The sequence below is a fragment of the Lepisma saccharinum genome, chromosome 6 (genome assembly GCF_977018435.1).
Source record: "Lepisma saccharinum chromosome 6, izLepSacc3.1, whole genome shotgun sequence".
Lineage (NCBI taxonomy): Eukaryota > Metazoa > Arthropoda > Insecta > Zygentoma > Lepismatidae > Lepisma > Lepisma saccharinum.
This window is the reverse complement of record NC_139234.1, coordinates 7,186,402-7,211,973: the sequence shown is the minus strand read 5'-3', so window position 1 is coordinate 7,211,973 and position 25,572 is coordinate 7,186,402. Positions and strand designations below refer to the sequence as shown.

The following is a 25,572-nucleotide window of genomic DNA, read 5'->3' as shown; positions in this document are numbered from 1 at the left end:
CCAGTCCCGATTAGCCATACTCAATCAATCAATCAATACTTTCCCCAAAGGTGGAATAGAACGACACGGGAAGATAACCCCACGTTCTCCTTAATTTATATACATATTCAATAAAGGCACAAATAAAGAGGTTAGCACAGCGCGCAACGAGGCCAGGAATTCCAGGTTCGAATCCCAGCCTGGGCATGAGTATTCACGATTATCCAAAAGTAACAGAAAAGGGAAGTAAAATAAACCAAATCAATCAATCAATTTTATCACCCCTGAGATAGATTGTCTGTCGAGAACTCTTGAGTGACCATTACAGTTCCGGATGTTCATTTGAAAGTGTCCTTTCATCAACTTCAACTAATAATTATGCATCCTTATCGTCATTACTAGCCTAAAGTGTCATTAAAGCGACGGAAAGTGGGATCGGAATTAGGCTTTTTAGGTTACAAGATCTTATTACTCTATTAAATAAAGTCTTTGCAGTTGATGGAAGGATTGCAGACTAGGTGGTTCGCGCAATTGTTGAAGTACTGAGATGGTTAGGACGGAGAATTTTAAAGATTTTTATCTACTTGTTTGTGTTAATGCAAACATTATACGTAGAATTTTCTGCTTGTATTATGCTATTAGAGCCACCAATGTCATTGAAACATTATTTTGGATGCGAGAATTTGAATTTAGCGCTTTTCATTATTCAAGAGTATAAGAAATGAAATATTATAAAATATCTGTTTCTTTAGAAAAGTGATTGTTATCATGTCTGTTTTACAGATTTTAGTATCTTTATCCTTACCTATTTGAACAATCATTTTGTGCCCCAAAATACGGGGTCTAGTATGGAAACTTGTTTAATTTCACTCAATTCCACGAAATGCATTCTTGGCCAGTAGCGTACGGAGGATTTCATCAAGGGGGGGGGGGGTTATTTCTAAAGCTTTCTCCAAATTGACATTACTATTGTTTCATTATACTATAATTAAATAATAATACTCATAATAGTTGGTTTACTACTAATAATACTACTAATACCACTACTACTATTAAGTAGTAGAGATCTACATAAATATAGTATTTATGAAAGCAATAGGACGAAATTACTATCCAGTCATTCGATTTTGACAAATTCTGGGAGCATTTTTTTTGTTTCTTTGTTACGAAATAATTGTCTACTCAAAGAGGTGAGACGTTATAAGTGTGAACAAAATCCATAAGAACAAGAAAATATATTAAAATAAATTGAAATAATGAAAGTATGGAACTCATCCAAGGAGCTGCGGTGGTCTGGTCGGCAGGGCGTCTGACAACCACGCGGGAGATCAGGGTTCGATTCGCGGAATTGGTTGGAAATTTTTAGCTCTTGTCCCCGCATAAATGTCCCCGATAATTCATATCTGATTGTCTCGCTGTTCTTACCAACAATACATTTTACAATAGTTTAGCTTATTGTAAACAATGGGAAGGCGGACTGGTGGCTATGTATTCTTGTCCGCCTAGCTTTTGTCTATGCATTACCCGCTTACAACGAACCAAAGAACTTTCTTTAGTTAATGCTCATTGTTCACACACAAAAAAATACATGTTCATTGAAAATTGATGCAGCTGAGATACAAAACAACTTTTTTCTCTTTTAAATCATAGGTGCCTTCATATTTTATTTTCAAGAATTCGTGTTTATTTTCAAGGCATTCACTCTGAAAGACGCGTGTGTTTGGAATGTTCCGCTTTTCTCCATGCTGCATGGGGATGATATTATTATTATTAGCAATAGTAGTAGTAGTACTAGTATTCTCGCAGATCCTTGACTGTGATAAATTGGCCATTTTTAATTTTCTCCACACCTTTTTTCATAATATTTCATAAACTCAAGGGGGGGTTAATCCCCGTAACACCCCTTGCGTAGCCCACTGATCTTGGTAAAAGCACTTACAGTAATGGCTTTAAAGCAAGGCATGAAGAAAAGTATGTAATACAATGCAATATATGACGAAACTATAAATGTACACAATATGAACGTTTATAAATATCTACGTATATTACTAAAGTTAGGCGAGGATACATTGAAAGGAAAGGAATGAAAATATTATAAGGGAAAAGTTTATAAATTCAACTTACACATTACTTGACCTTGTACATAGAAATCTTAGCCTAAGGTGTCGTAACCTGTTAAATAAACATACGTAGCCTGATGTTTGTTCTTTGATTCGGCTTTTTTACCTTGGTTTTTTAAACTCCTTTTCGCCCACAACAGTTTGACAGTGCAATGTGCGTAGGGGAGCCGTGTTGGCCAAGGTAAGAAAAGGTCGTTGCCCGTAATACCGCTAGGGGCGCTAGTGAACGTCTTTTCGGAGCGATATGATCAGTAGCTGCTCGTAGACCCACGGACGAAGATGCTTTCTAGACGCGCGCTGAGGGAAGGTTGTGAAGTGGGCCGGAGGGCGAGATCTTCGGTCGCCGAGCTTGTAAAAACTGCGGAAGCGCGTGGGTTCGAAGACCTCCCGACACCTAGAGGTTTACCAGTGATAGGAACAACTCTGTCCCTTTTATCTGCCGGCTCGACGTCCAGACTACACCGGTATGTCGACAAAAGGCATAGGGAACTGGGGCCTGTTTTCCGTGAAGCTATTGGCCCTGTGCAGGCTGTGTTTGTGTCGGACCCTGAAGAAATGAGTAAGGTTTTTAAGAACGAAGGTCGTTACCCTATGCACATTATTCCTGATGCTTGGGTCCACTACAACCAGCTCTATGGATGCAAGCGTGGTCTATTTTTCATGTAAGTACAAACATTTTTGGCAACGTTTTGTTAAAAATTAGTAATAACTTGAACTTATAGTTTTCTTAAAGAATTGAGGTAGTCTTTTGGAAATTTTGGATCACTGAAAGATGGAATTGCCGTTTTAACTTTCAAATGTAGTTTCCCGCATATTTTCACGCCCTGTTTATGAATTGAACCTGAAAATTGTATAAAAGTGCAAATATTTACTTTGAGAAGGATTTGGTTATCGTCGCTAATTTACACCATTAGGTTAATCTCGACGGAAAGACAACAGAAGGAAAGTAGACGAGGTAGGGGCAGAAACCGGCCGTGACCAATGTTGAATGTACCACCCCAGCATTTGCACATAAATAGCTGATAAAATCCACAAAAGGAACTTACCAAGATGATCGCGCAGAAGATTCGAACCTGAAACTTTCGAATAATTTTCGCACAATTAACATTATGTATCCACACGGAATATTACATAACTAGGAACCTGAATTTGTTATATTATTTTATGCATTTTGTTATTTTTCTCGCTTTTCTTGTTATTCTTCCACAATTCGTATTTTCAAATATTAACCTGCAGGCCTACTCCACACTAATACAAAAATAATAATCCATTGATTATAATCTAAGCCTTTTGAACTCGCTACAGAACTGAAGTAACACAATTCCAAAATTAATAAACATTGAACATGTCTTGTTAATAAAAAGGAAAAAAATCCAAAAGCAACTTTGTTCTTAAAACCCGATTTATATTTCGTACATTAGACTGCGAGAAGCATTATTTCGCCTCTTCACTGCAAGGATAATGACTATGAGAAAGAATAGCTCATTGAAATTGTTTACATTACATTTACACTCATTATTTATGTAGACTACAAACATAGCTTTCACGTAGCAGAATGGTCAGCAGTTCTACTTGTGAGCCGAAAGCTCCGAACCTTTGTGTAGTGTGCCTCCACCGGGAATCGAACCCGGAACCTTTTCATTATGACCTGACTTTGTTGTGAGCCGTCCACCATTCGATTCCCTGTAATTTCAAAATGTCTGTATTCTCACCATAGCGAGGACAACAAGTAGCATGGGTCAACTTCTACCACTGCTCAAAGCATTGTCTTCCTTTCCAGAGCGTTATCGAATCACGGAATAGTCGCGTTGAAGAAAATATCCGATTTTGGCAGCAGTTTTCGCTATATGCATAAAAAGCGGAGAAATTCATATTAGCTCGCGACAGGTGGCGTGCCCAGTTTTTCAAAAGGATGGGTTTCGTATATATTTTTTTAATAGTCAGTCCACATTTTGCGATCTTTTCCTGGCTTTGACGTTCTTTCATTTTAGGAGTACTGGTCCAAGGGTGAGGTTATGAATGACCCATCCAGCCCCCCTTGGGCACGCCACTGCTCACGACTTACTGTGCATAAAAATGTGCGTGGTATTTATTTATTTATTTACCACAGAATTCCAGATACAGCTTTGGCCATTTTACAATGGAATGTAATAACAATGGAAATAACAATAACATAAACTAAAATACATAATTTTTCCCTTCATTCTTCACGTTTGTGCATACATACATATGAGATAAAGTGGATTACATGTTGTTACACAGTAGCTTTTTAAAACGTGACTGGTTTTCAAAAGTATCAACTTGGTTTGGTATGAGTGTTGTATTGGCCGGGTAGTCTGTGGAAGAGAGAACGCTGTATTAGGCTTAATCTGGGTTTCTGACAACAATCAGTGTTTTTTTTATATTAACGAGAATGTGAAAGGTCCATATACCGTACATAACGCAAATTAACGAGAATCTTGGAATCGAAATCGCGAAAACCGTGTACATCGAAATTATATTGCAAGAAGCGTTAGGGGAGCCAGGGATCCGGTAGAAAGTCGTAGAAAAAATCCCAACCTTGAGGTGTCTTTTTTTCTCAGTTATAGAGTAATTAATTCAAACGCAGTAAAATGAAAGAATTGGGTTTCGCGTTGCATTTACGAACGAGGAGAGCAAGAAAAATTTTACGTACTGGATCTGTTTTTGTTTGTCAACGGACAATAATACTAATTTAATAGAGCATCAATACTTTCACGGGGAGCTGTGACGTGTACTCCTTAATAAGAAATTAAACATCCCTCCCCAAAACAACATATTTTGAAATCAGTAGTAGGAAAAAGACAGTTCACCAACCGAAAATGAGGCTCGCCTTAATGGATTTCTCTCGTAAGGCATGAGCCTCATTTTCTGGCAGTGTTGCCAGCTTCTTACTCGAAAAAATCACCAAGGTTTTTTTTGGGGTTTAACCTAGCCTAAAGCAAGGAGCTGGCAATCTTGCTTGAGGTATTTTCTCGCAGTGTTGCCAACTCCTCACTCGAAAAAATCACCAAGGTTTTTTTTTGGTCTAACCTAGCCTAAAGCAAGGAGCTGGCAACGTTGCTTGAGACTTGCGTTACAGCGCATAAAGCAAGGAGCTGGCAATCTTGCTTGAGGCTTGCGTTACAGCGCATAAAGCAAGGTTGCCAACCTACTGGTACTTTTGCCATAGCTTTTTACAAAAAAAGAGAGAGGAGGGAGAGAGGAGAGAGAGAGAGAGGAGAGAGGAGAGGGAAGAGTTAAACAACCGACAGCTGCCAACACCCACTCTAACCTAACCTAACCTAACCTAACCTAACCTAACCTAACCTACTCTAACCTAACCTAACCTACTCTAACCTAACCTAACCTAACCTAACCTACTCTAACCTAACCTAACCTAACCTACTCTAACCTAACCTAACCTAACCTACTCTAACCTAACCTAACCTAACCTAACCTACTCTAACCTAACCTAACCTAACCTACTCTAACCTAACCTAACCTACTCTAACCTAACCTAACCTACTCTAACCTAACCTAACCTAACCTACTCAAACCTAACCTAACCTAACCTAACCTAACCCAACCTAACCTAACCAGGTCTAACCTAGCCTAAAGCAAGGAGCTGGCAAGTTTACTTAAGACTTGCCTTAGTGCATAAAGCAAGGTTGCCAACCTACTGGTATTTTTGCCATAGCTTTTTACAAAAAAGAGAGAGAAGAGAGAGGGAAGAGTTAAACAACCGACAGCCCACCTACAGCTTTTTTGGTCTAACCTAGCCTAAAGCAAGGAGCTGGCAACCTTACTTAAGGCATGCCTTACAGTGCATAAAGCAATTTTTGCCAACCTACATATACTAAACAAAGAGAGCCGGCAACAAATATGTACTGCCGTAAAAGAGAGAGAGAGATATGGGTGGATGGTAATATAGTATGTGCGTGCGTGTGCGCGTATAATATGTAGCATTATTAACTAGAGTGTGTTGGCAATTTACTTACAACTAAAAAAATAGAGATGCCAACGTTGCTGTAAGATGAAAAGAGAAAGAGATTTATGGCTGGCAACAGTAACGAGCGAATACACCATATCGTAATTTTCCAACTCCCGGGGGCTAATGTTTGTATATCGTAATTTTTGTAAACCTCTCTCTCGGGGGAAACGATGTGACACACACACACGCGTGCGCGTGTATTGTGACGCAAGCAAACAGACAAAATAATAATAATTGTTGTTTTTTAGGATTCCTGGTCCCCTGGCGTGGTGCCCAACCAAAAAAGTAAAGGTTTTCCCGTACGGCCTTCGAACGTAGAATTGATTGACGTGCGGGCGAATCTCTTCCGGAATGTTTTTCAATTCGTACATCTGACCATACATGCTATTCATCATCAATTTAGCCGTGTTCTGTTTGGCGTCTATTTCGAGCAGTTTGCCCGGCGGTAAAGTCTTATTGTTTTTTAATTTTTTGATTTTTTACGCAAGGCCATGATCTTGCGTATGCACGTGGCGTTTAGCGTGTCTCGTGAAAAATACACGTGAAGATCAGCTTCCGTACAACCGGCTGGATTTGTAACGCCGCGATAAACATCAACTTCCGTACCGGGCAGAACGCCTGTTCCGGCGTGGAATTTGCGCCACTCCCAAGTTCACGTTGAAAGGGGAGAGGCTAGCTGCTACTTTGGCCATGCACATGCCCTCTTAACTTGCCCCGTAGGACACGTTCTGTTCTCTTACGAGAATTAATATAGTTTGTCATAGAACCCTCCAATTCATGACTTAGCAAAAAAAATCTGTTTGCGGATTCATCACGTACACCTATATGTGAGAAAAAGTATGAATAGAACCTATGCTCGGAAATCCAAAATGGCGACCGGAAGTGGGGTTATCTTGGAAACGGTAAGACTTAGGAGAAATCTGTTTGCTGATTCATCACGTACGCCTATATGTGAGAAAAAGTATGAATAGAACCTATGCTCGGAAATCCAAAATGGCGACCGGAAGTGACGTTATCTTGGAAACGGTAAGACTTAGGAGAAATCTGTTTGCGGATTCATCACGTACGCCTATACGTGAATAAAAGTATGAATAGAACCTATGTTCGGAAATTCAAAATGGCGACCGGAAGTGGCGTTATCTTGGAAACGGCAAGACTTAGGAGAAATCTGTTTGGTGATTCGTCACGTACACCTATACGTGAGAAAAAGTATGAATAGAACCTATGCTCGGAAATTCAAAATGGCGACCGGAAGTGGGGTTATCTTGGAAACGGTAAGACTTAGGAAAAATCTGTTTGCGGATTCATCACGTACGCCTATACGTGAGTAAAAATATGAATAGAACCTATGTTCGGAAATCAAAAATGGCGACCGGAAGTGGCGTTATCTTGGAAACGGTAAGACTTAGGAAAAATCTGTTTGCGGATTCATCACGTACACCTATATGTGAGAAAAAGTATGAATAGAACCTATGCTCGGAAATCCAAAATGGCGACCGGAAGTGGGGTTATCTAGGAAACGGTAAGACTTAGGAGAAATCTGTTTGCGGATTCATCACGTACACCTATACGTGAGTAAAAGTATGAATAGAATCTATGTTCGGAAATCGAAAATGGCGACCGGAAGTGGGATTATCTTGGAAACGGTAAGACTTAGGAAAATTCTGTTTGCGGATTTTTCATGTACACCTATACGTGAGAAAAAATATGAATAGAACCTATGTTCGGAAATCCAAAATAGCAACCGGAAGTGGGGTTATCTTGAAAACGGTAAGACTTAGGAAAAATCTGTTTGGTGATTCATCACGTACGCCTATACGTGAGTAAAATATGAATAGAACCTATGCTCGGAAATCGAAAATAGCGAGCGGAAATAGGGTTATCTTGGAAACGGCAAGACTTAGAAAAAATATGTTTGCTGATTCATCATGTACGCCTATATGTGAGTAAAAATATGAATAGAACCTATGTTCGGAAATTTGAACGAAGCGAACAGAGAGATCGAATATGATGTGGACGTAGGCGATGGGTTTGTTCATCCTCACAGAGCAGACCTCTATCTTCAATTCGACGTGGTGAAGAAGAAAAGCGGATATGCGTTTCCCGCAGCAGCAAATTTGATACTCGTGGACAACTTCGTGCCTCACCTGTTCTCGCAGGTGGAGGTGAGGAAACACAACACCGTCATCAACAGAATAGATTATCCGGGCATCATGTCGACGGCGGTGGGAACGTTGAAATTATCCAAAACGGATGCAGCATACTATCAGGCAGGAGGATTTGAAGCGGGAACCAAAATATCGACGAGAAATCATACGGTGTTTTTTCCCATGTGTTTGCTTCCGGGATTCTTCTCGGACTACAAGGAGATCATGTGGAAGGGAGGACTGCGCGTTACGTTTCGAAGAGCTGCCAACAACAACGACGCACTGATGCACTGATGCGACGCAGTTCAACAACATACAGTTCGACATGCCAGATTTCATCGTAGTGTTTTTTCAGACCGGGAGGGACAAAAATCAGGAAAAAGATTCCAGCAAGTTTGACGACTGCAAGATCAAGAATATTTATCTGAAGAACAGTAGGAACAAAATATTCCCGCGCGAGAATTACAACCTCGACGTGACCAAAAAAAAAACGATTACCTCAAATTTTACGAAGCGTTCTCGGCTTACAAACGCGTGACCGAGGGAAGCATGGACATGTACTACACGCCCAGCGAATTCAAAGCACGGAGACCCATGACCGTCATCAACACATCTAAGAGAAAGAAGGTTGTGGTCAACGATCGAACCAACATCAAGGTCGTCTACGAGTTTCACGATGCCTTGCCCGAGGATATCCTATGTAGTGGAACGTGGAGAGAAACCTTGGTGATTTTTTCGAGTAAGATGTTGGCAACACTGCGAGAAAATAAGGCTTATGCCTTACAAGAGCAAACTATTAAGGCGAGCCTCACCGAGCCTCATTTTCGGTCGCAGAATTCTCTATTTGGGTCTACTAATGTTGCCAACTCACTAGGCCGTATTAATATTGCGCGCTCAAGCATGATTTAATTTTATTATATTTTCAGCTTGACCACAAAACAAGGTGTTGACAGGCAGTGCGTATATATATTGTAAGAAGATGTTTTATTATCAACCTCCACTTCTTGCAGTACATCCTGGACACAGCGTTGCAGGTTAACAAAGGATTTTTGGTTAGTATATTTTTTTCTTAAAACTGTTCGGTTACTCGCTCGTTCCTGGCATCATACACAAAAGTTTTCTCCGCGATGAGGATGACGCTACACAGAGTGTCGGCAGGCAAGGCATCGTGGAACTCGCACACAATCTTGATGTTGGTGCGATCGTTAACAACCACCTGCTTTCTTTTAGATGTGTTGATGAGGAACATGGGTCTGCGAGCTATGAACTCGTTTGGATTGTAGTACACGTCCACGTTACCGGAAGTCACTCGTTTGTAAGCTGTGTACGCCTCGTACAGTTTCAGGTAGTCCTCTTCTGCGATGTTTAGGTTGTAGTTCTCACGTGGGAAAACTTCGTTCCTGCTATTTTTGAGGTAAATGTTCTTAATCTTGCAGTTGTCGAACTGGCTTGAATTTTTCTCCTGATTGTTACCTCTTCCTGTCTGGAAGAGTACGACTGCAAACTCGGGCATGTCGTACCGAATGTTGTTGAATTGCGTGGTTACGTCAAATTCGAAATGATTGCCGGAAGCAGGTTTTTGCACACACTGGTAGCCATAAAACTGAATGGACACTTGAGGATTCTTCAGGATGTCGGCTTTGTACTTGAGAGCATAGTTTGATTTGTATTCTACCACTGGCACGCGCAGCTCCATGGATTTTACAATACACTTGGCAGCGTCGGGTAGTGTGTTGGGAAGTAAGGTAGTCCCGTCCGGGCCCAAAGTGTTGTATCGCATCAGTGCGTCGTTGTCGTTGGCAGCTCTGCGAAAAGTAACACGCAAACCACCCTTCCACATGATCTCCTTGTAGTCCGAGAAAAAACCGGGCAGCAGACGCATGGGAAACAGTACTGTGTGACTTTGAGTTTTGATTTTTGTACCTGCTTCGAATCCCCCTGCCTGGTAGTATGCTGCATCGGTCTTGGAGAGTTTCAGTGTTCCCACGGCAGTCGAGGTAATCCCGGGGTAGTCAACCCTATCGATGACGGTGCCGTGCTTTCTAACTTCCACCTGCGAGAATAGGTATGGCACAAAATTATCTACGAGTCTTAGGTTTGCGTTGGCAAGAAATGCTTCGCCGTTGTCTCTCTTCACTACATCAAACTTGACGTACAAATCAGCTCTGTGAGGGTGAATGAATCCATCCCCGACGTCCACATCGTATTCTATCTCTCGATTCGCTTCGTTAAGGTTGGCAAACGTGCGACGGTTGGGAGGGAAGGACTGCAACTCGTAACTTTCGATTTGTTCCATGATGGCTATTTATTATATGTTAATCTCCACGACGGCAGTGGTCGCGGCTCCTGCAAAATCAACCACCTCCCTCTTCTTGTCTGTCACTGCTAATTCTATGTTGTCTATGCGATTACGAGATACAGGAAAGTATATCGGTGGGGAGGGTGTGTAGATAATTGGCTCCATGAACTCAGAGTTTGGTTTGAACGTAGCGATAATACCTGTCTGCTTGTGACTCCCTGGGATGCCGTCAGAGGATTTGGTGATTATATCTTGATTATTTTTTACAGAGCAGTTCGGGTAGGTTGTTATTTATAACCCCACCCCCCAATTTTTTTTTGTTTTGTGTTCATGGCGATGGTCGTACCTAATGCGGCGACCCGTTCGCCCAGCGAGACGTCTCTGCTGACGAGTCTTCCGAAAGCTGCGTGCTCTAACTTTCTGTCAGCATCATGACGCACATCGAGATCGGTATTGGTATTGTAGGCAATATCGTGATTCTTGCATGCAGCATCCAGGGGATTCACACCCTTGTCGCCTCTTTTTAGTCGCTGTTCGAGTTTGGTACCGGGACTGCGGTACTGGTAACCTGGCAAGTGCATCTTGAAGGGTAGCTTGTTGATGATGTCGTTCACGAGACCTCGACCTTCGGCCACGTTCCAAAATTTCGGAGGTAGGGTGTTGATGATTTTGATGAGGTACCCTATGCTTTTGTCGTCATTCACAATGAAGTTGGCAAGCTTGGAGCTAACCATGTCCACAATTCCTACCTTCTTGTTGCGAAAGTTGCTGTTGCCTGCATTCTCCTCTCCTGCAATAACCAACAACCTGTCTATGAGCTTGCGCACGTCGTCAACCCACACAAACTCTTTGGGCAGGTTGTTGTAGAGTTTGACGCCGCTGCCTGTTTTGACCTGGTTCCATATCGGCTTGATGAGGTTCTTGTATTTTTCGCCGCTGCTAGATTTGACGCGATTCTGCGTAGCGTCGTTGTTTTGGTACAAGGCATCCGTCATGATCAAAATTTCCTTGTAACTTTGGTAATCTTCGTCTGTGTAATCTCTTGGTTGCTTTTTTGGTGATGAGTTCCCACAGTCCAACCGTACCGGGATACCTGTTCCAGCTGTTTTTCTCACCCAAATTGACTTTCACGTTGTCACCCTCGAACGTGACTTTCGATTTTCCGATTTTCCAAACCACGCCCTCGTTGAGTTCCATGGTTGGGTACAATCCGAAAACCTCGTTTTTCTCGAACTAAACTCAACGACCTGTTGATCAATCAATTTTCGGAACGCTGCTCTTCTTGCTGGAACAGTGACGATTTCGGATTCGCGACGATCGACATGACGAGGAAACCCAACGACGGAAAATACAGAAACAAAATTAACGACTTTTTAAACGTTGCAACGTTGTGAGACATGACGAGGAAACCCAACGACGGAAAATACAGAAACAAAATTAACGACTTTCTAAACGTTGCAACGTTGTGAGAAACGTTTCAAGGGGACAATCCTGTATATACGGGACGTCTGGAAACCCTACCCCCCTCCCAATTCCTATTACGCAACCCGCCTCATAACCCAATCCCTGTCTAGACACCCCAGATTCTTGTAAACAGCGTATATCAGATATACACAGTGTAGACAATGGAATGACGTTAAATCTGTTTGCAAAACGTTTAGTGGGTAATAAAACGAGATAGATGCATGATAAGATTTTTTCCAGTAAACAATTGCTCTATACCACAGCAGCAATCGAATCCTTTTTACATTGTTGACGTTCACGTTGATTTGCTTTTTTTGCCACTTTTGGCTAAGTTGCGAAGATGGGGATGAGTGATGAAATGATGAATGGACACTCATAAACATCCATGCCCAGGCCGGGATTCGAACCCGGAACCCCTGGCTTCGTAGCGCGATGTGCTAACCACTCCGCCACAGGGGACGGCCCTTTTTACATTGGGGGGGGGGGGCAGTTGCACCCCACTTTTTGCCCCCGCACTACGAACGAACTCTTAATGCTAGGCTTTATGTATCAAGAAAAAGTAAACTGTTCTTCCACTTCCTTCCCCTCAGTTTTCTACTGTTGTAGAATGACATTTTTGAGTTGGAAAAAAAAATAAGTCGATATGTTTTAGCGCTGAAAATAATGGAATTATTCCAGCACAGAAAAATGAACACACGGAGTTAAAACTGTGAATCATTTTCAACAATTAAAGAATTGCCTTTAGTGCGTATATTTGAAATCTGGTAATTTGTTAAACATATATTTGTAATGGACAATGTACACTGTGGGTCAAAAGTCAGACAATGTACACTGTGGGTCAAAAGTCACGATCGGATACTATTTATAATGCAAGAGCATATTATTCACAAGCGTATTCTTCACCGTTGCGATTAGCCAAGAGGCAGAAAAGCGACGTAAAATTATCTTTCACTACCACATACTGTGCTATGGCAGACGCAAGCACAACTATAGCAGCCCTAAGTGTTTTGAAGCAGCCAATGGTTTTTGTTAGTGTACAGTACATTGTTTTCGTCGGTATTCAGACAGTATGCGGATAATACAAGATATGTTTCCTGAAAGAAAGAACTCGTTCTTTCCAATGCTAAGCAGTATTAACAGGAAAACATGTTTTCATTCCACGAGCAGACACTTGATCTAAGAATAGTTTGACCAATGCCCCCTAGGGTCGTTGCTCACGCCTTCCTTTAAATTCCTTGTTCGTGTCGCAACGTTTTCATTTGAAATAAAATGTCACTACAATATCACAATTCGGATCACATGGACTTTTTTCCAGACTGAACCCCCGCCCCACGCAACCTTTGCGAGGGCCTTACATGTATTTGCCTATACCCTGTCTCAGCAAACTGTGGAGCAGGGCCGCTCTTAGCAGCAGAGAAGGTGGAGGGAAATCGAGAGGTGAAAGCGCAGCGTTGCCAACCGTACGCTCCTGACCTTACATGAACAGAAATTTCATGGCTTGTACAGACGTACGGTCCAGACCTTTGTCCTTACGCTAAATGTACGGCTTGTCAAAATTTGCACTTGCCGTTTCATCCCTCCTACATTCAAATGTTGACTGTGTAAGTGTTTTCAGTAAAATAAATCTGATAGCATTGAAGAACAGGAACCTCTTTTCTACCGGGTGTTTCAACAGAAACGCCGTTATTTCAAATGGCAATTTAAAATATTTATGATAACTACTCAAAAAAATAATTACATAATCTGATAGAGAAAACGCAAAAGTTTAATGGAAAACATGTTCGAAATGTCCACCTTGACGATTTATCACTTCTTGCACCTGGTCGCACATGTTGTCAAATATCTGACCAAGGGTTGCACGACTAACTTGTGCAGTACACTGTTCGATGTTTGCTTTCAAATCATCTAGTAATCGCAGTCCTTGTTTGAAAACTCCCTGCTTTAGGAAACCCCACAAGAAATAGTCTCACGGGTTTAAATCAGGGCTAGTTGGAGGCCACACTAAACCATTTTGAAATAAATGTGTGTAGCGATTGTCAGGACAGGTTCAGTTGTATGCGCCCTAGCTCCGTCTTGCTGGAACCATTGCTGACGAATTGGAGAACGTTTCCATCGAAGACCAGGAATGAAGTATTCCTGCAGCATTTCCAAATAATTTTCTGATGTGACATAGCCATCAAAAATGAAAGGTCTAATCAAACCACGTTTCGATACACCACCATACCAAAACCTTTTGTGCGTACAGAGGTGTCTCCTTCGTTCATGTGTATTATAGGTTGCCAAAAACTAAATTTTAGACTTTTGTCAATCATAACATATACAAATTATTACTGTGAATATACTAAATATTTTTTTAGGGTCATTTGAAATCACTGCGTTTCTGTTGAAACACCCGTACATCGACCATTAATTGGTGTATGCTTGTTACTCAGTGCATCGACAGCTGTACATGTAAGAACTTCGTTTGATTTGTCGTTTTTAAGTTCACTTTATACACAGATACGCTAATCGGGACTGGGTCTACAGTTTAAAGTGGGATCCGAACCATTGTGCCATGTATCTCCACCGGGTATCGAAACCGGGATACCTTGATTACAAGGCGACGACGTTACCTCTATACATCGGGGAGGCCCGCGTGAACTATATAAACCAATAGGAAAAATGGATAAGTCTGTGTCAAAGACGTCATTATATGATTCTAAACATGGACCCAATTCTTCAGATACAATATCCCAAGACGATCAAGAGAAATGCGTCAGTTTTGATTGCTAATGTTTGGTAAGTCGATCTTTTTCCTTTTTGCGTTGTTGTTTACAGAGGCACTAGAAGCTATGTACACGTATGGTGCCAAAACTGGGGGCGCAAGGACACTTTTTCTTGTCAGACAAGTAAGTCACCGTCCAGAGGTATATTTACCATTTCACTCTGAGTGCTAATTTCATGTAAATTGTTAATTTTGTTCAGTTACGATTGTTTGCAAATGTGCTTCATTCATTGTATAAGGACAGTACGTGGGAGGGAGACGGCAGTCTGTAGGTAAGCCAAGGCCCTTCAGGGCTGTAGCGCAAAGGACTATTATTATGCGGCAAACTAGAAATTTTAAGTCAAGTAATTACAACCACAAATTACCCAATTCGACGACATTCGATTCCTCCATCTGAAATACGCCAGGATGCAGTTTGTCAACATTTTTTACTATACAGAATGTAATGTTTTCTTCTAGATTAACTAGCATATAATGCTATGCAAGCCTTAATTCAATGCTAAAATATATAATCAACATAGAAAACAGATGCGTGTATCTGAGGATAAATATTTCCATAAGAAATTCTTAAATCAAGCACACGGACCTGGAGACAAAAAGTACGGTCCGTTTGCCATATGCGTATGGTATTATCGTTTTCAAAAGTTTGCAACGCTGTCAGATTGAAGCAGGGAAAGTGGGGAACTCCAGTCGTCCATTACGCAATCCCGCTTCTCTCGCTGTTCAATGGTGGAGCCGTCTCGCGTCACCACTTGCGCGGAGACTTGTTCTCGTTCTCCTGGTCTACAGTTAGCTGGTACAGGGTATAGTGTTTTTGTTATAAACCCTCGCTTTTCTGAATCGCGACAATGAGGATGAGTAATGATTGGATGAAATTGACGAATGAACACTCACAAGAATACCCATGAGCAGGCCGACATTCGAACAAGGCAAATTTTGACTGATTTCTCCTTCATCCTCGGTAATCCTGTGTAATGCAATTTTGTAATTACTTATTATGAAAGGAATATTTGTATGTAAATATTATGTGCATACATGTATATAATATCAATTGATAAATTGTTAACTGGTGTATGGATTTTGTCCACAACTAATAAATATTTTATATTAAAAAAAAAAACAAGGTAACTTAATATATCTTCGGTGGCCACTTGACACGTATGGCCGCTGAGGCGTCCCATGATGCAAGCGAATTAATAGTTTACCCTCGAAATGAATGAATCAGCTTGGAATAAAATTTGTGATGTGAATACACACATTCACTGCTGCATGCTCCATTTTTCAATTGTGCTACTAGTGTTTTATCCGTTCGTGGCAACATTGTGTTCCTCTTTGTTAAAACTGTTATTAGCATCTAAATTTGTGAAGTGATACACTGTGTTTTAAAGCTTGTGTGTGCCTTCTCCTGATTTCCTGAGCTTAGGATACATAAAGTCTGGAAGTTTCAGATTGATATTCTCGTTATGGGGCTTGAATTAAGTACCGCCTGAGACTGGCCTTAGACGTTACTTCTGCGGTTTCACCCCAAAATTTCTCGCCCGTTTTGTACGGCATCACGTAGACCATTCTGACAGGACATAAAGAAACGAATCGACACGGAAGGCGTGTCGTATTGGAAAGCCTTTGACAAGATTTATGCAACTGCTTCAAGGTTATTGAGAGGCACCAGACAAAGCAACCCTGCGCAGGTGTTACAACTCCCATTCATAGAGCAAGCACTGAAAGAACCCAAGCTACCTGGTCGAGAAGGTATTTGGAAATAAAAGGATATAAACGTACAATGGCAGCCATAATATCCACTGAAAATTGTGCGCAAGATCTTGGGGTCGGGTCGGTACAAACAACTTGTTTATAAAAAGAACTCTCGCTTTTAAAATTCCCATACTACTAAAATGTTGCTTGATATTAGAATCCAAGATGTAACATACCAAGGTATGCCCATAAAGGGTAGTGAAAGCACATTGGTTGACGACAAATTACGCCAAGTAGATAAGAGTTAAATCACAACCATGTATTTCAATTGTCATGAAATGTATACAGAAGTTCACCAACAATAGGTGGAAATGTTTAACATACAAAGAGTAAACTCTCTTCGTGTTCTCGCCACCGAAGACCTCGAGTTCTCATACTCATCGCCATTAGCTTAAAGAGACAGAAAAGCTACACAGAATAAGATTGATTGAGTGAAAATTATTTTGGGTGCTTCGACACGTAAGACTGTTTTGCACCCTTCTAAGTATAGAAGGAAAAATCCTCTTATATCTAAAACCCTTACCTTAAACTTATAGCACAGGGATCTGCTAACACCTTAAAAAAAGGTAACGATAATATAAAGACATCCACAGGAACAATGTAAAAGGCCCGCTGTTCTCAAAAAGCCAAAAAATTCTGCTAAAACACTGACTGAAACTTTATTGTAAACGTTCGTTGTATTGTTTGATTGACCGCGAAATTTGTCACATAAAGTTCGATAATGTTATTAGTTTCCTATATTCACATTCTGTGGGACATGACCACGATGTAAACTGTAAGGAATTTAGCACTGAGTTGCAATTAAACCTGATTTCAACTTCTCTTGTACGAAAAGTAATGCTTGTCGTATTGCGAAAACTTTTATAGTATAAAGACAGATATGAAGGCAAGGGGAAAATTTTGAATTCTACAGAATAGTTTACTGCCGTTGTCGTATCTTAGTCAAAGACAAGAGTTGACAAATAAAAAAGAAGTGATTTTTATATAAATTACTTAGTTGTACTGATTGAAACAACTTTAAATGACCTACCTATATGCAATCACCTTGCGTGTATTATAAAGCTAGATCGGCTACATTATGTTCCATAACAAGTACAGTGGGATCCACTAGTATTGATCGGTAAATTGTCCATTACTATTTTCCTTAAGTTTTCTCATACATCCTATGTGTTTTTAAGCGATGATGCAGAAGTTGTCAACAGCTTGTTTTGAGTTTTCTTTTAATTCTTGAAGCTCTTATTGGGTCTAAGAAAGTGCACGAACATGGTGATGGACAATTTGCACAGTAATACTCATGGAACCCACTGTACAATTGCACCGAAAACAACTTTCTGTGCTCACTTCTCGAGCAAATCTTAACTGATACCTTCGTAAGTACCATAAAGTGTTGGAATTTTCCATTAGTGCATCTTTTCCTTCTGTTGGACCAGGAAGAATAGAATTTGTAAACAGTTATTTTCCTTTGTACTCAAACAAATTATGAAACTTGGTGCATTTATGGTCAACAAGATAAGATAGTGTGGTTTAACAGCACGTGTTGGAACAATAAGTGAAGGAATTCTGTTCTTGCCTGGTCCTTAATAGTGCACAAAATTCTTATTTTCATGCATGCAATTTTGTGCATATAAATTAATCTGTTTTGCACGGCACTGTAAAACTTTACCACTGTGATAGATCTTGGAAATTGAGATATTTATGCACGCCAATCCTCAAACTTACAAATACGTTCAGTATGACGAGTTGCAAAATTTGATTACCCTATCCTTAAAACGTTTAATCTTCGCTAGTCTCTAGGTTTGAAAGGAAGAAAATAAACATGCATTGCTCTCTTTATAAAGTCAACATGAACGTCCTTGGCAGTGACCGAAGAGACAATTGAGAAGTGATTATCAAGGTCACCCGAGCACAGCTTCAATGAGGCTTGAGTGGAAAGTTATCTGATGTAGTTACTCAGTGGTTGACTGTTTTATTTCAGCTGGTGGCTATTTTAGGTTGCTTTTCTGCTTCTGAGATACTCGCGATGATGAGAAACGATTGAACTCGTGAAGTACATAGATGATTGGACTAGGGATGGCCAAACGGATCCGGATCCGAAAAATCCGGATCCAAAAGTTACGGATCTAGATCCGGATCCGAGAGTTCCGGATCTGGATCCGGATCCGGATCCGATTCCGGAAGTATCTCAATCCCATTATAATATTACCACACCTTAAAAGGTATTATGATCTTCGATTACAAAGAAATATTTCATTAGTTAGTCCTACAATATTTTTTTTCAAGTGTTGTTCCTAAAATACTTTGCTACGCATCGGCTAACACACTCGTGCACAAAAATAATCTTACTTGTTTAACATAAAATGTCAGAGGTGATTTTGTAAATGCCATTGAAACGAATATGTATTCATTCGAATGTATTGGAAATGAAAACACACATAAATGTGAGACATTCCATTCCAGGATGAAACCTTTAACACACATAAGAATATAGAAATGTTATACAAAAATGATACAATTGTTCTACAGTTACAGCTTAAAATAAAACATTATAATATATGCAGTGTTATATAATTACAAACTGTAAGACTAACAATGGAGGTTATCTAAGTGTCCCCCTCCGATTTCCACGAAACTTGGCAGGCGTATAGTAGGGCCCAAAGGAAGAAATACGTGTTTCAGCTAATAAAGAGTTTTAGGGTCAAAACCCCCTCAAATGTCAAGATGAGGACAAATTGAAGTGAGGATCTTACCCCTGTGTCCCTCCGAATTCCATTAAACTTGGCAGGTGTATAGTGGGGCCCAATGGAACAAATACGTGTTTTTTTTTTGTTTCAGCTAAAAAACGGTTTTAGGGGGCAAACCCCCTCAAATGTCAAGATGAGGACAAATTGAAGTGAGGATCTGACCCCTGTGTCCCCCTCCGTTTTCCATGATATTTGGCAGGTGTGTGTATAAACGGGCCCAAAGGAAGAAATACGTGTTTTTTTTTTGTTTCAGCTAAAAAACTGTTTTAGGGGGCAAAACCCCCTCAAATGTCATGATGAGGACAAATTGAAGTGAGGATCTGACCCCTGTGTCCCCTTCCGTTTTCCATGATATTTGGCAGGTGTGTGTATGTGTGTATACACGGGCCCAAATGAAGAACTACGTGTTTCTTTTTTGTTTCAGCTAAAAAACTGTTTTAGGGTTAAACCCCCCCTCAAATGTCATGATGAGGACAAATTGAAGTGGGGATCTGACCCCTGTGTCCCCCTCCAATTTTCATGATACTTGGCAGGTGTGTGTATAAACGGGCCCAAATGAAGAAATACGTGTTTTTTTTTTGTTTCAGCTAAAAAACTGTTTTAGGGGGCAAAACCCCCTCAAATGTCATGATGATGACAAATTGAAGTGAGGATCTGACCCCTGTGTCCCCTTCCGTTTTCCATGATATTTGGCAGGTGTGTGTATGTGTGTATACACGGGCCCAAATGAAGAACTACGTGTTTCTTTTTTGTTTCAGCTAAAAAACTGTTTTAGGGTTAAACCCCCCCTCAAATGTCATGATGAGGACAAATTGAAGTGGGGATCTGACCCCTGTGTCCCCCTCCAATTTTCATGATACTTGGCAGGTGTGTGTATAAACGGGCCCAAATGAAGAAATACGTGTTTTTTTTGTTTCGGCGAAAAAACTTTTAGGGGGCAACCCCCCCCCCCTCAAATGTCAATATGAGGACAAATTTAAGTGGGCATTTGACCTATGTGTCCCCCTCCGATTTCCATGAAACTTGGCAGGTGTATAGTGGGGCCCAAAGGAAGAAATATGTGTTTTTTTTTTGTTTCAGCTAAAAAACGGTTCTAGGGGGCAAAACCCCCTCAAATGTCATGATGAGGACAAATTGAAATGGGGATCTTACCCCTGTGTCCCCCTCCGATTTCCATGAAACTTGCCAGGTGTGTGTATAAACGGGCCCAAACGAAGAAATACGTGTTTTTTTTGTTTCAGCTAAAAAACTGTTCTAGGGGGCAAAACCCCCTCAAATGGCATGATGAGGACAAATTGAAGTGAGGATCTGACCCCTGTGTCCCCCTCCGATTTCCATGATACTTGGCAGGTGTGTGTATAAACGGGCCCAAATGAAGAAATACGTGATTTTTTTTGTTTCAGCTAAAAAACGGTTTTAGAGGGCAAAACCCCCTCAAATGTCATGATGAGGACAAATTGAAGTGAGGATCTGACCCCTGTGTCCCCCTCCGATTTCCATGATACTTGGCAGGTGTGTGTATAGTGGGGTCCAAAGGAAGAAATACGTGATTTTTTTGTTTCAGTGAAAAAACGGTTTTAGGGGGCAAAACCCCTTCAAATGTCAAGATGAGGACAAATTGAAGTGAGGATCTGACCCCTGTGTCCCCCTCCGATTTCCATGATACTTGGCAGGTGTGTGTATAAACGGGCCCAAATGAAGAAATACGTGTTTCTTTTTGTTTCAGCTAAAAAACTGTTTTAGGGGGCAAAACCCCTTCAAATGTCAAGATGAGGACAAATTGAAGTGAGGATCTGACCCCTGTGTCCCCCTCCGTTTTCCATGATACTTGGCAGGTGTGTGTATAAACGGGCCCAAAGGAAGAAATACGTGATTTTTTTGTTTCAGCTAAAAAACGGTTTTAGAGGGCAAAACCCCCTCAAATGTCATGATGAGGACAAATTGAAGTGAGGATCTGACCCCTGTGTCCCCCTCCGATTTCCATGATACTTGGCAGGTGTGTGTATAGTGGGGTCCAAAGGAAGAAATACGTGATTTTTTTGTTTCAGTTAAAAAACGGTTTTAGGGGGCAAAACCCCTTCAAATGTCAAGATGAGGACAAATTGAAGTGAGGATCTGACCCCTGTGTACCCCTCCGATTTCCATGATACTTGGCAGGTGTGTGTATAAACGGGCCCAAATGAAGAAATACGTGTTTCTTTTTGTTTCAGCTAAAAAACTGTTTTAGGGGGCAAAACCCCTTCAAATGTCAAGATGAGGACAAATTGAAGTGAGGATCTGACCCCTGTGTCCCCCTCCGTTTTCCATGATACTTGGCAGGTGTGTGTATAGTGGGGTCCAAAGGAAGAAATACGTGTTTTTTTTGTTTCAGCTAAAAAACTGTTTTAGGGGGCAAAACCCCCTCAAATGTCATGATGAGGACAAATTGAAGTGAGGATCTGACCCCTGTGTCCCCCTCCGATTTCCATGATACTTGGCAGGTGTGTGTATAAAGGGGCCCAAATGAAGCAATACGTGTTTTTTTGTTTCGGCGAAAAAACTGTTTTAGGGGGCAACCCCCCCCTCAAATGTCAATATGAGGACATATTTAAGTGGGCATTTGACCTATGTGTCCCCCTCCGATTTCCATGAAATTGGCAGGTGTATAGTGAGGCCCAAAGGAAAGAAATACGCGTTTTTTGTGTCGGCTAAAAAACGGTTTTTCAGGGCAAAACCCACTCAATTGTCAAGATGAGGACAAATTGAAATGGGGATCTGACCCCTGTGTCCCCCTCCGATTTCCATGAAACGTGGCAGGTGTATAGAGGGGCCCAAAGGAAGAAATACGCGTTTTTTTTGTTTCGGCTATGAAACTGTTTTAGGGCGCAAAACCCGCCTCAAATGTCAAGATGAGGACAAATTGACGTGGGGATCGGACCCCTGTGTCCCCCTCCGATTCCCAATGAACTTGACAGGTGTATAGAGAGGCCCTATACCCCCTGTTTCTTCCTATGCCATATTTACATGGTTTCGGGGTCAGATCCCCACTTTAATTTCTCCTCATCTTGACATTTGACGGGAGACACCTGCCAAGTTTCATGGAAATCGGAGAGGGAGACTTAGACCTCCCTTGTAAGTGTATTAATTAATTACAAATCGCGCACGCGCACACACACACCATATATATATGTGTATGTATATTACAGGTATATACGTATATATGTGTATTAGCAGGTAACAATATGGTATAAGCACATTCTTACTTTCGAAAGAAGCGCATGTGGGATGGCAAAACGGATCCGGATCTGAAAATTCCGGATCCGAAAAATTTTTGGATCCGGATCTGGATCCGGATCTGGCCATCCCTAGATTGGACAAACACATAGCTATATTATGCCTTGCCCAGGATTGCTAGAACTTCTGGATTCGCAGCGAGTTCAAAAACTAACAATAAATCATCATTTAATATGAGAGTAGATAACTATCTTCAATCTCTGACTCCTGTAAATGCTGATACTTGGTGAGCGTTTTGTCTCGTTTCATGAGTGATGTAATAGACAGTGAATGAACATGGTTGCATTTGACTGACAAGTCGGTTTAGCTTCTTGTGCTCTACTTTCGCAAACTTTTTCCATTCACAGATAATTTTTAAAATGTGTGTAAAAAGCACTGCTTAAGTCAGAAAAGGTGAATAAAAGTACAATTGCACACAAGCTTATTGCGGTTAGACTATCCTCTTATCGCAAAATTACACAACGCTTTGAATTCTGTCTTTACATAATTTTGACCTTGCTTATCGCATGTTGCCTCATGTTCAGTCTCGCACCAGAGAAAGCAATATTGATAGGGGAATATGTCCCTCAATAGACAAAAACGCCCCTAAATTTACAAAAATTCCAGGTCTTGCTTCTGCTCATATTCAGAACAGTATTTGAATTTTCAGAAGGAAGGGGGGGATATCCAGTAAATTATTTCAGTGCATAGAAACAATACACACACCGGGTGTCACCGTACAGCATCCGACCAATTCCCACATCGCGTAGAGCACATATCAAGACAAAACTTTTCTCAGTAACGTTTTGTTCGATGATACCTCGTTTCGACGTTACGAGCCGCCCTCCATGGCAGAGTGGTTAGCATTTCGATCCACGACGGCGGGGTCACGATTTCGAATTCCGGTCTGGCCATGAATGTTCTTTTTAAGTGTCCCTTCCTTATCATCACTCATTCTCATCTTCGCGATTAGCCAAAATTGGAAGAAATGCGAAGTAAAATAAACTTAAACAATCTACGCTACGATTACTCGAAAATTGAATTTTATCCTGTATGTATGCAACCGTGCGGCACACATTCACGGTTGCTACCCTTAATATTTTTTTTTCCTGTCTGATAGCATACCAAAGCGATAATATACAAGGCGAATATGAACTCCTGCAGGTTGAAATTCCTGGTTTTAACCCCTCACCCTTGATTATGTTTTGATCCTCATCCACACATTTTCCTATGGATGATTTTATGCTCTTGCACTAATACGTTTTTCTAGAAATCTTTATCCTCTTCGAAGTTTGATTTGATTGATTTCACGGTGTGTCCATGACGTACTAAAGTTCTTGTGACAGAAAAATGTCAGTGATTCCTCAAAACTGTGACGCATAGGTATAGGAAATTCCGTTTTTCGAGGTCTCGTAGCGTCGAAGCGAAGCGTCAAAGGGGAAAAATGTTTATGAAAGGTTGTTTCCCTTAATGATTTCTCTACACTGTAAAAGTTTGTGCGGTGTCATGCTGTATCACTGTCAAGTCTCGTCTGTTTACCATCCCTAGTTTTTCTAAGTCTCATTTCGTTGCAATCTCGAAAACAGTTTGTATTGTAACTTGTATATTTTTGTTTATTTCTTCCCAAAGCTTTAGATAACTGTGTACACAATCGCAAGCATTTGTAATATGGAGTTTTCCCTCCCCTCCTATAAAAGTTAAAAATGAAAGAATAATCAGATCCTTGAACTTGAATTTTGTTCGCAGTAAAGGAGATACGAGTGTGTCGTAAGTGTCAGAATGTCAACACGCTCTTATAGATATGTTGTCAGTGTTATCATTAGGTTTGCAGTGCTGTATCTGTTGTTAACCATGTGGACGCAAGATTCTCTTTTTGGTGTGAGTCAGAAGTCGTGACTTTTATCGTCTAGATGTTTACGGTGCAAGAAAACTGTCGCAAATGTCACGATCGTTGCTTTTTTTTAAGCATGCAAGAAGTACCAGACACCAGATTGCACTGGTGTTTGAAATCACACTGCCTTTTTTATATAATTATTATTTCACACGAGGTTTCGACACAACTATGATGGTTTTTAATAATTTGAACCGCTTGGTAATAACTATCCATCCCATCTAACTGGCAGTTGGATGCATGAGTATTACCGTGCAAATTGTCCATGACTATTTTCATTATTTTTTTCTCTTACATCCTATGTGCTTTTAACCGATGGGTTTTTATGTATCCTGGTGCAGAAGTTGGCAACAGCTTGTTTTGAGTTTTATTTTCATTCTTGAAGCTTACTGGGTCCAACAAAGTGGACGAACATGGTGATGGACAATTCGCACGGTAATACTCATGAATCCCACTGTACATAGTATAAGACAGAATTACTTTTTCTCGTAATTCCACATTATTTAGTCATCATCTCTAGAAAAGACAACATGTGGTTCTCAAAGAACTTGAAGTGGAAATGACATGTGAAGTGAATATTTGAATTTTCGCTTGCAATTTCATAGATTCTAGGCATTATAGTACGTAAAGTATGATGCATAAATAATACGAGACAAATTGTCCATCACCAGATTCATTCATTTTGTTTTACGCAATGCAAGGTTCAAGAACAGCAACAAAACATCAGAAAATAAGTCGACAATCGCTGTATCAGCAGCTTGAGCAGAATTTCGTTCCTTGAAATCATATACAGTGAAAGAAAATGTCAAGGAGGCTAGTGGTGGACAATTTGCCTGGTAATGCTATGCATCCCACTGTACAGTGAGATGCAAAAGTATTGCTCGACAAATCGTCCATGACTATTTCCATTAATTTTTATCGTGCATTCTGCGTGACGTTTGCTGGTGCAGAGGTTGTCAGCAGCTTGTTTGGAGTTTTGTTTCAATTTTTGAAGCTCTACAAAGAGAATAAGCATGTGACGGACAATTTGCTTGATCATACTTGTGTGTCCCACTCTGCGTAGATAAGAGATAACTAATTTTTCTTATAAATACTGAAATTTCATTAGTTAAAATCAGGGGGGGCCACTCCGCGACTTGCACGTTATTGGCTAGAGCTTGTGACGTCACCAA

At 40.7% G+C, this 25,572-nt stretch overlaps 1 protein-coding gene across 1 annotated transcript in view; it reads left to right on the top strand.

The window, feature by feature from the left end:
* The first annotated feature begins 2,344 nt into the window (after nucleotides 1-2,344).
* Nucleotides 2,345-25,572, top strand: part of sad (Cytochrome P450 family protein sad) — a 44,025-nt gene continuing 20,797 nt past the window's right edge. The window contains exon 1 of the mRNA XM_083123437.1: nucleotides 2,345-2,761. Within this exon, the coding sequence (XP_082979563.1) occupies nucleotides 2,379-2,761 (383 nt within the window). The 5' untranslated portion in view covers nucleotides 2,345-2,378. The remainder of the gene's footprint in view (nucleotides 2,762-25,572) is intronic.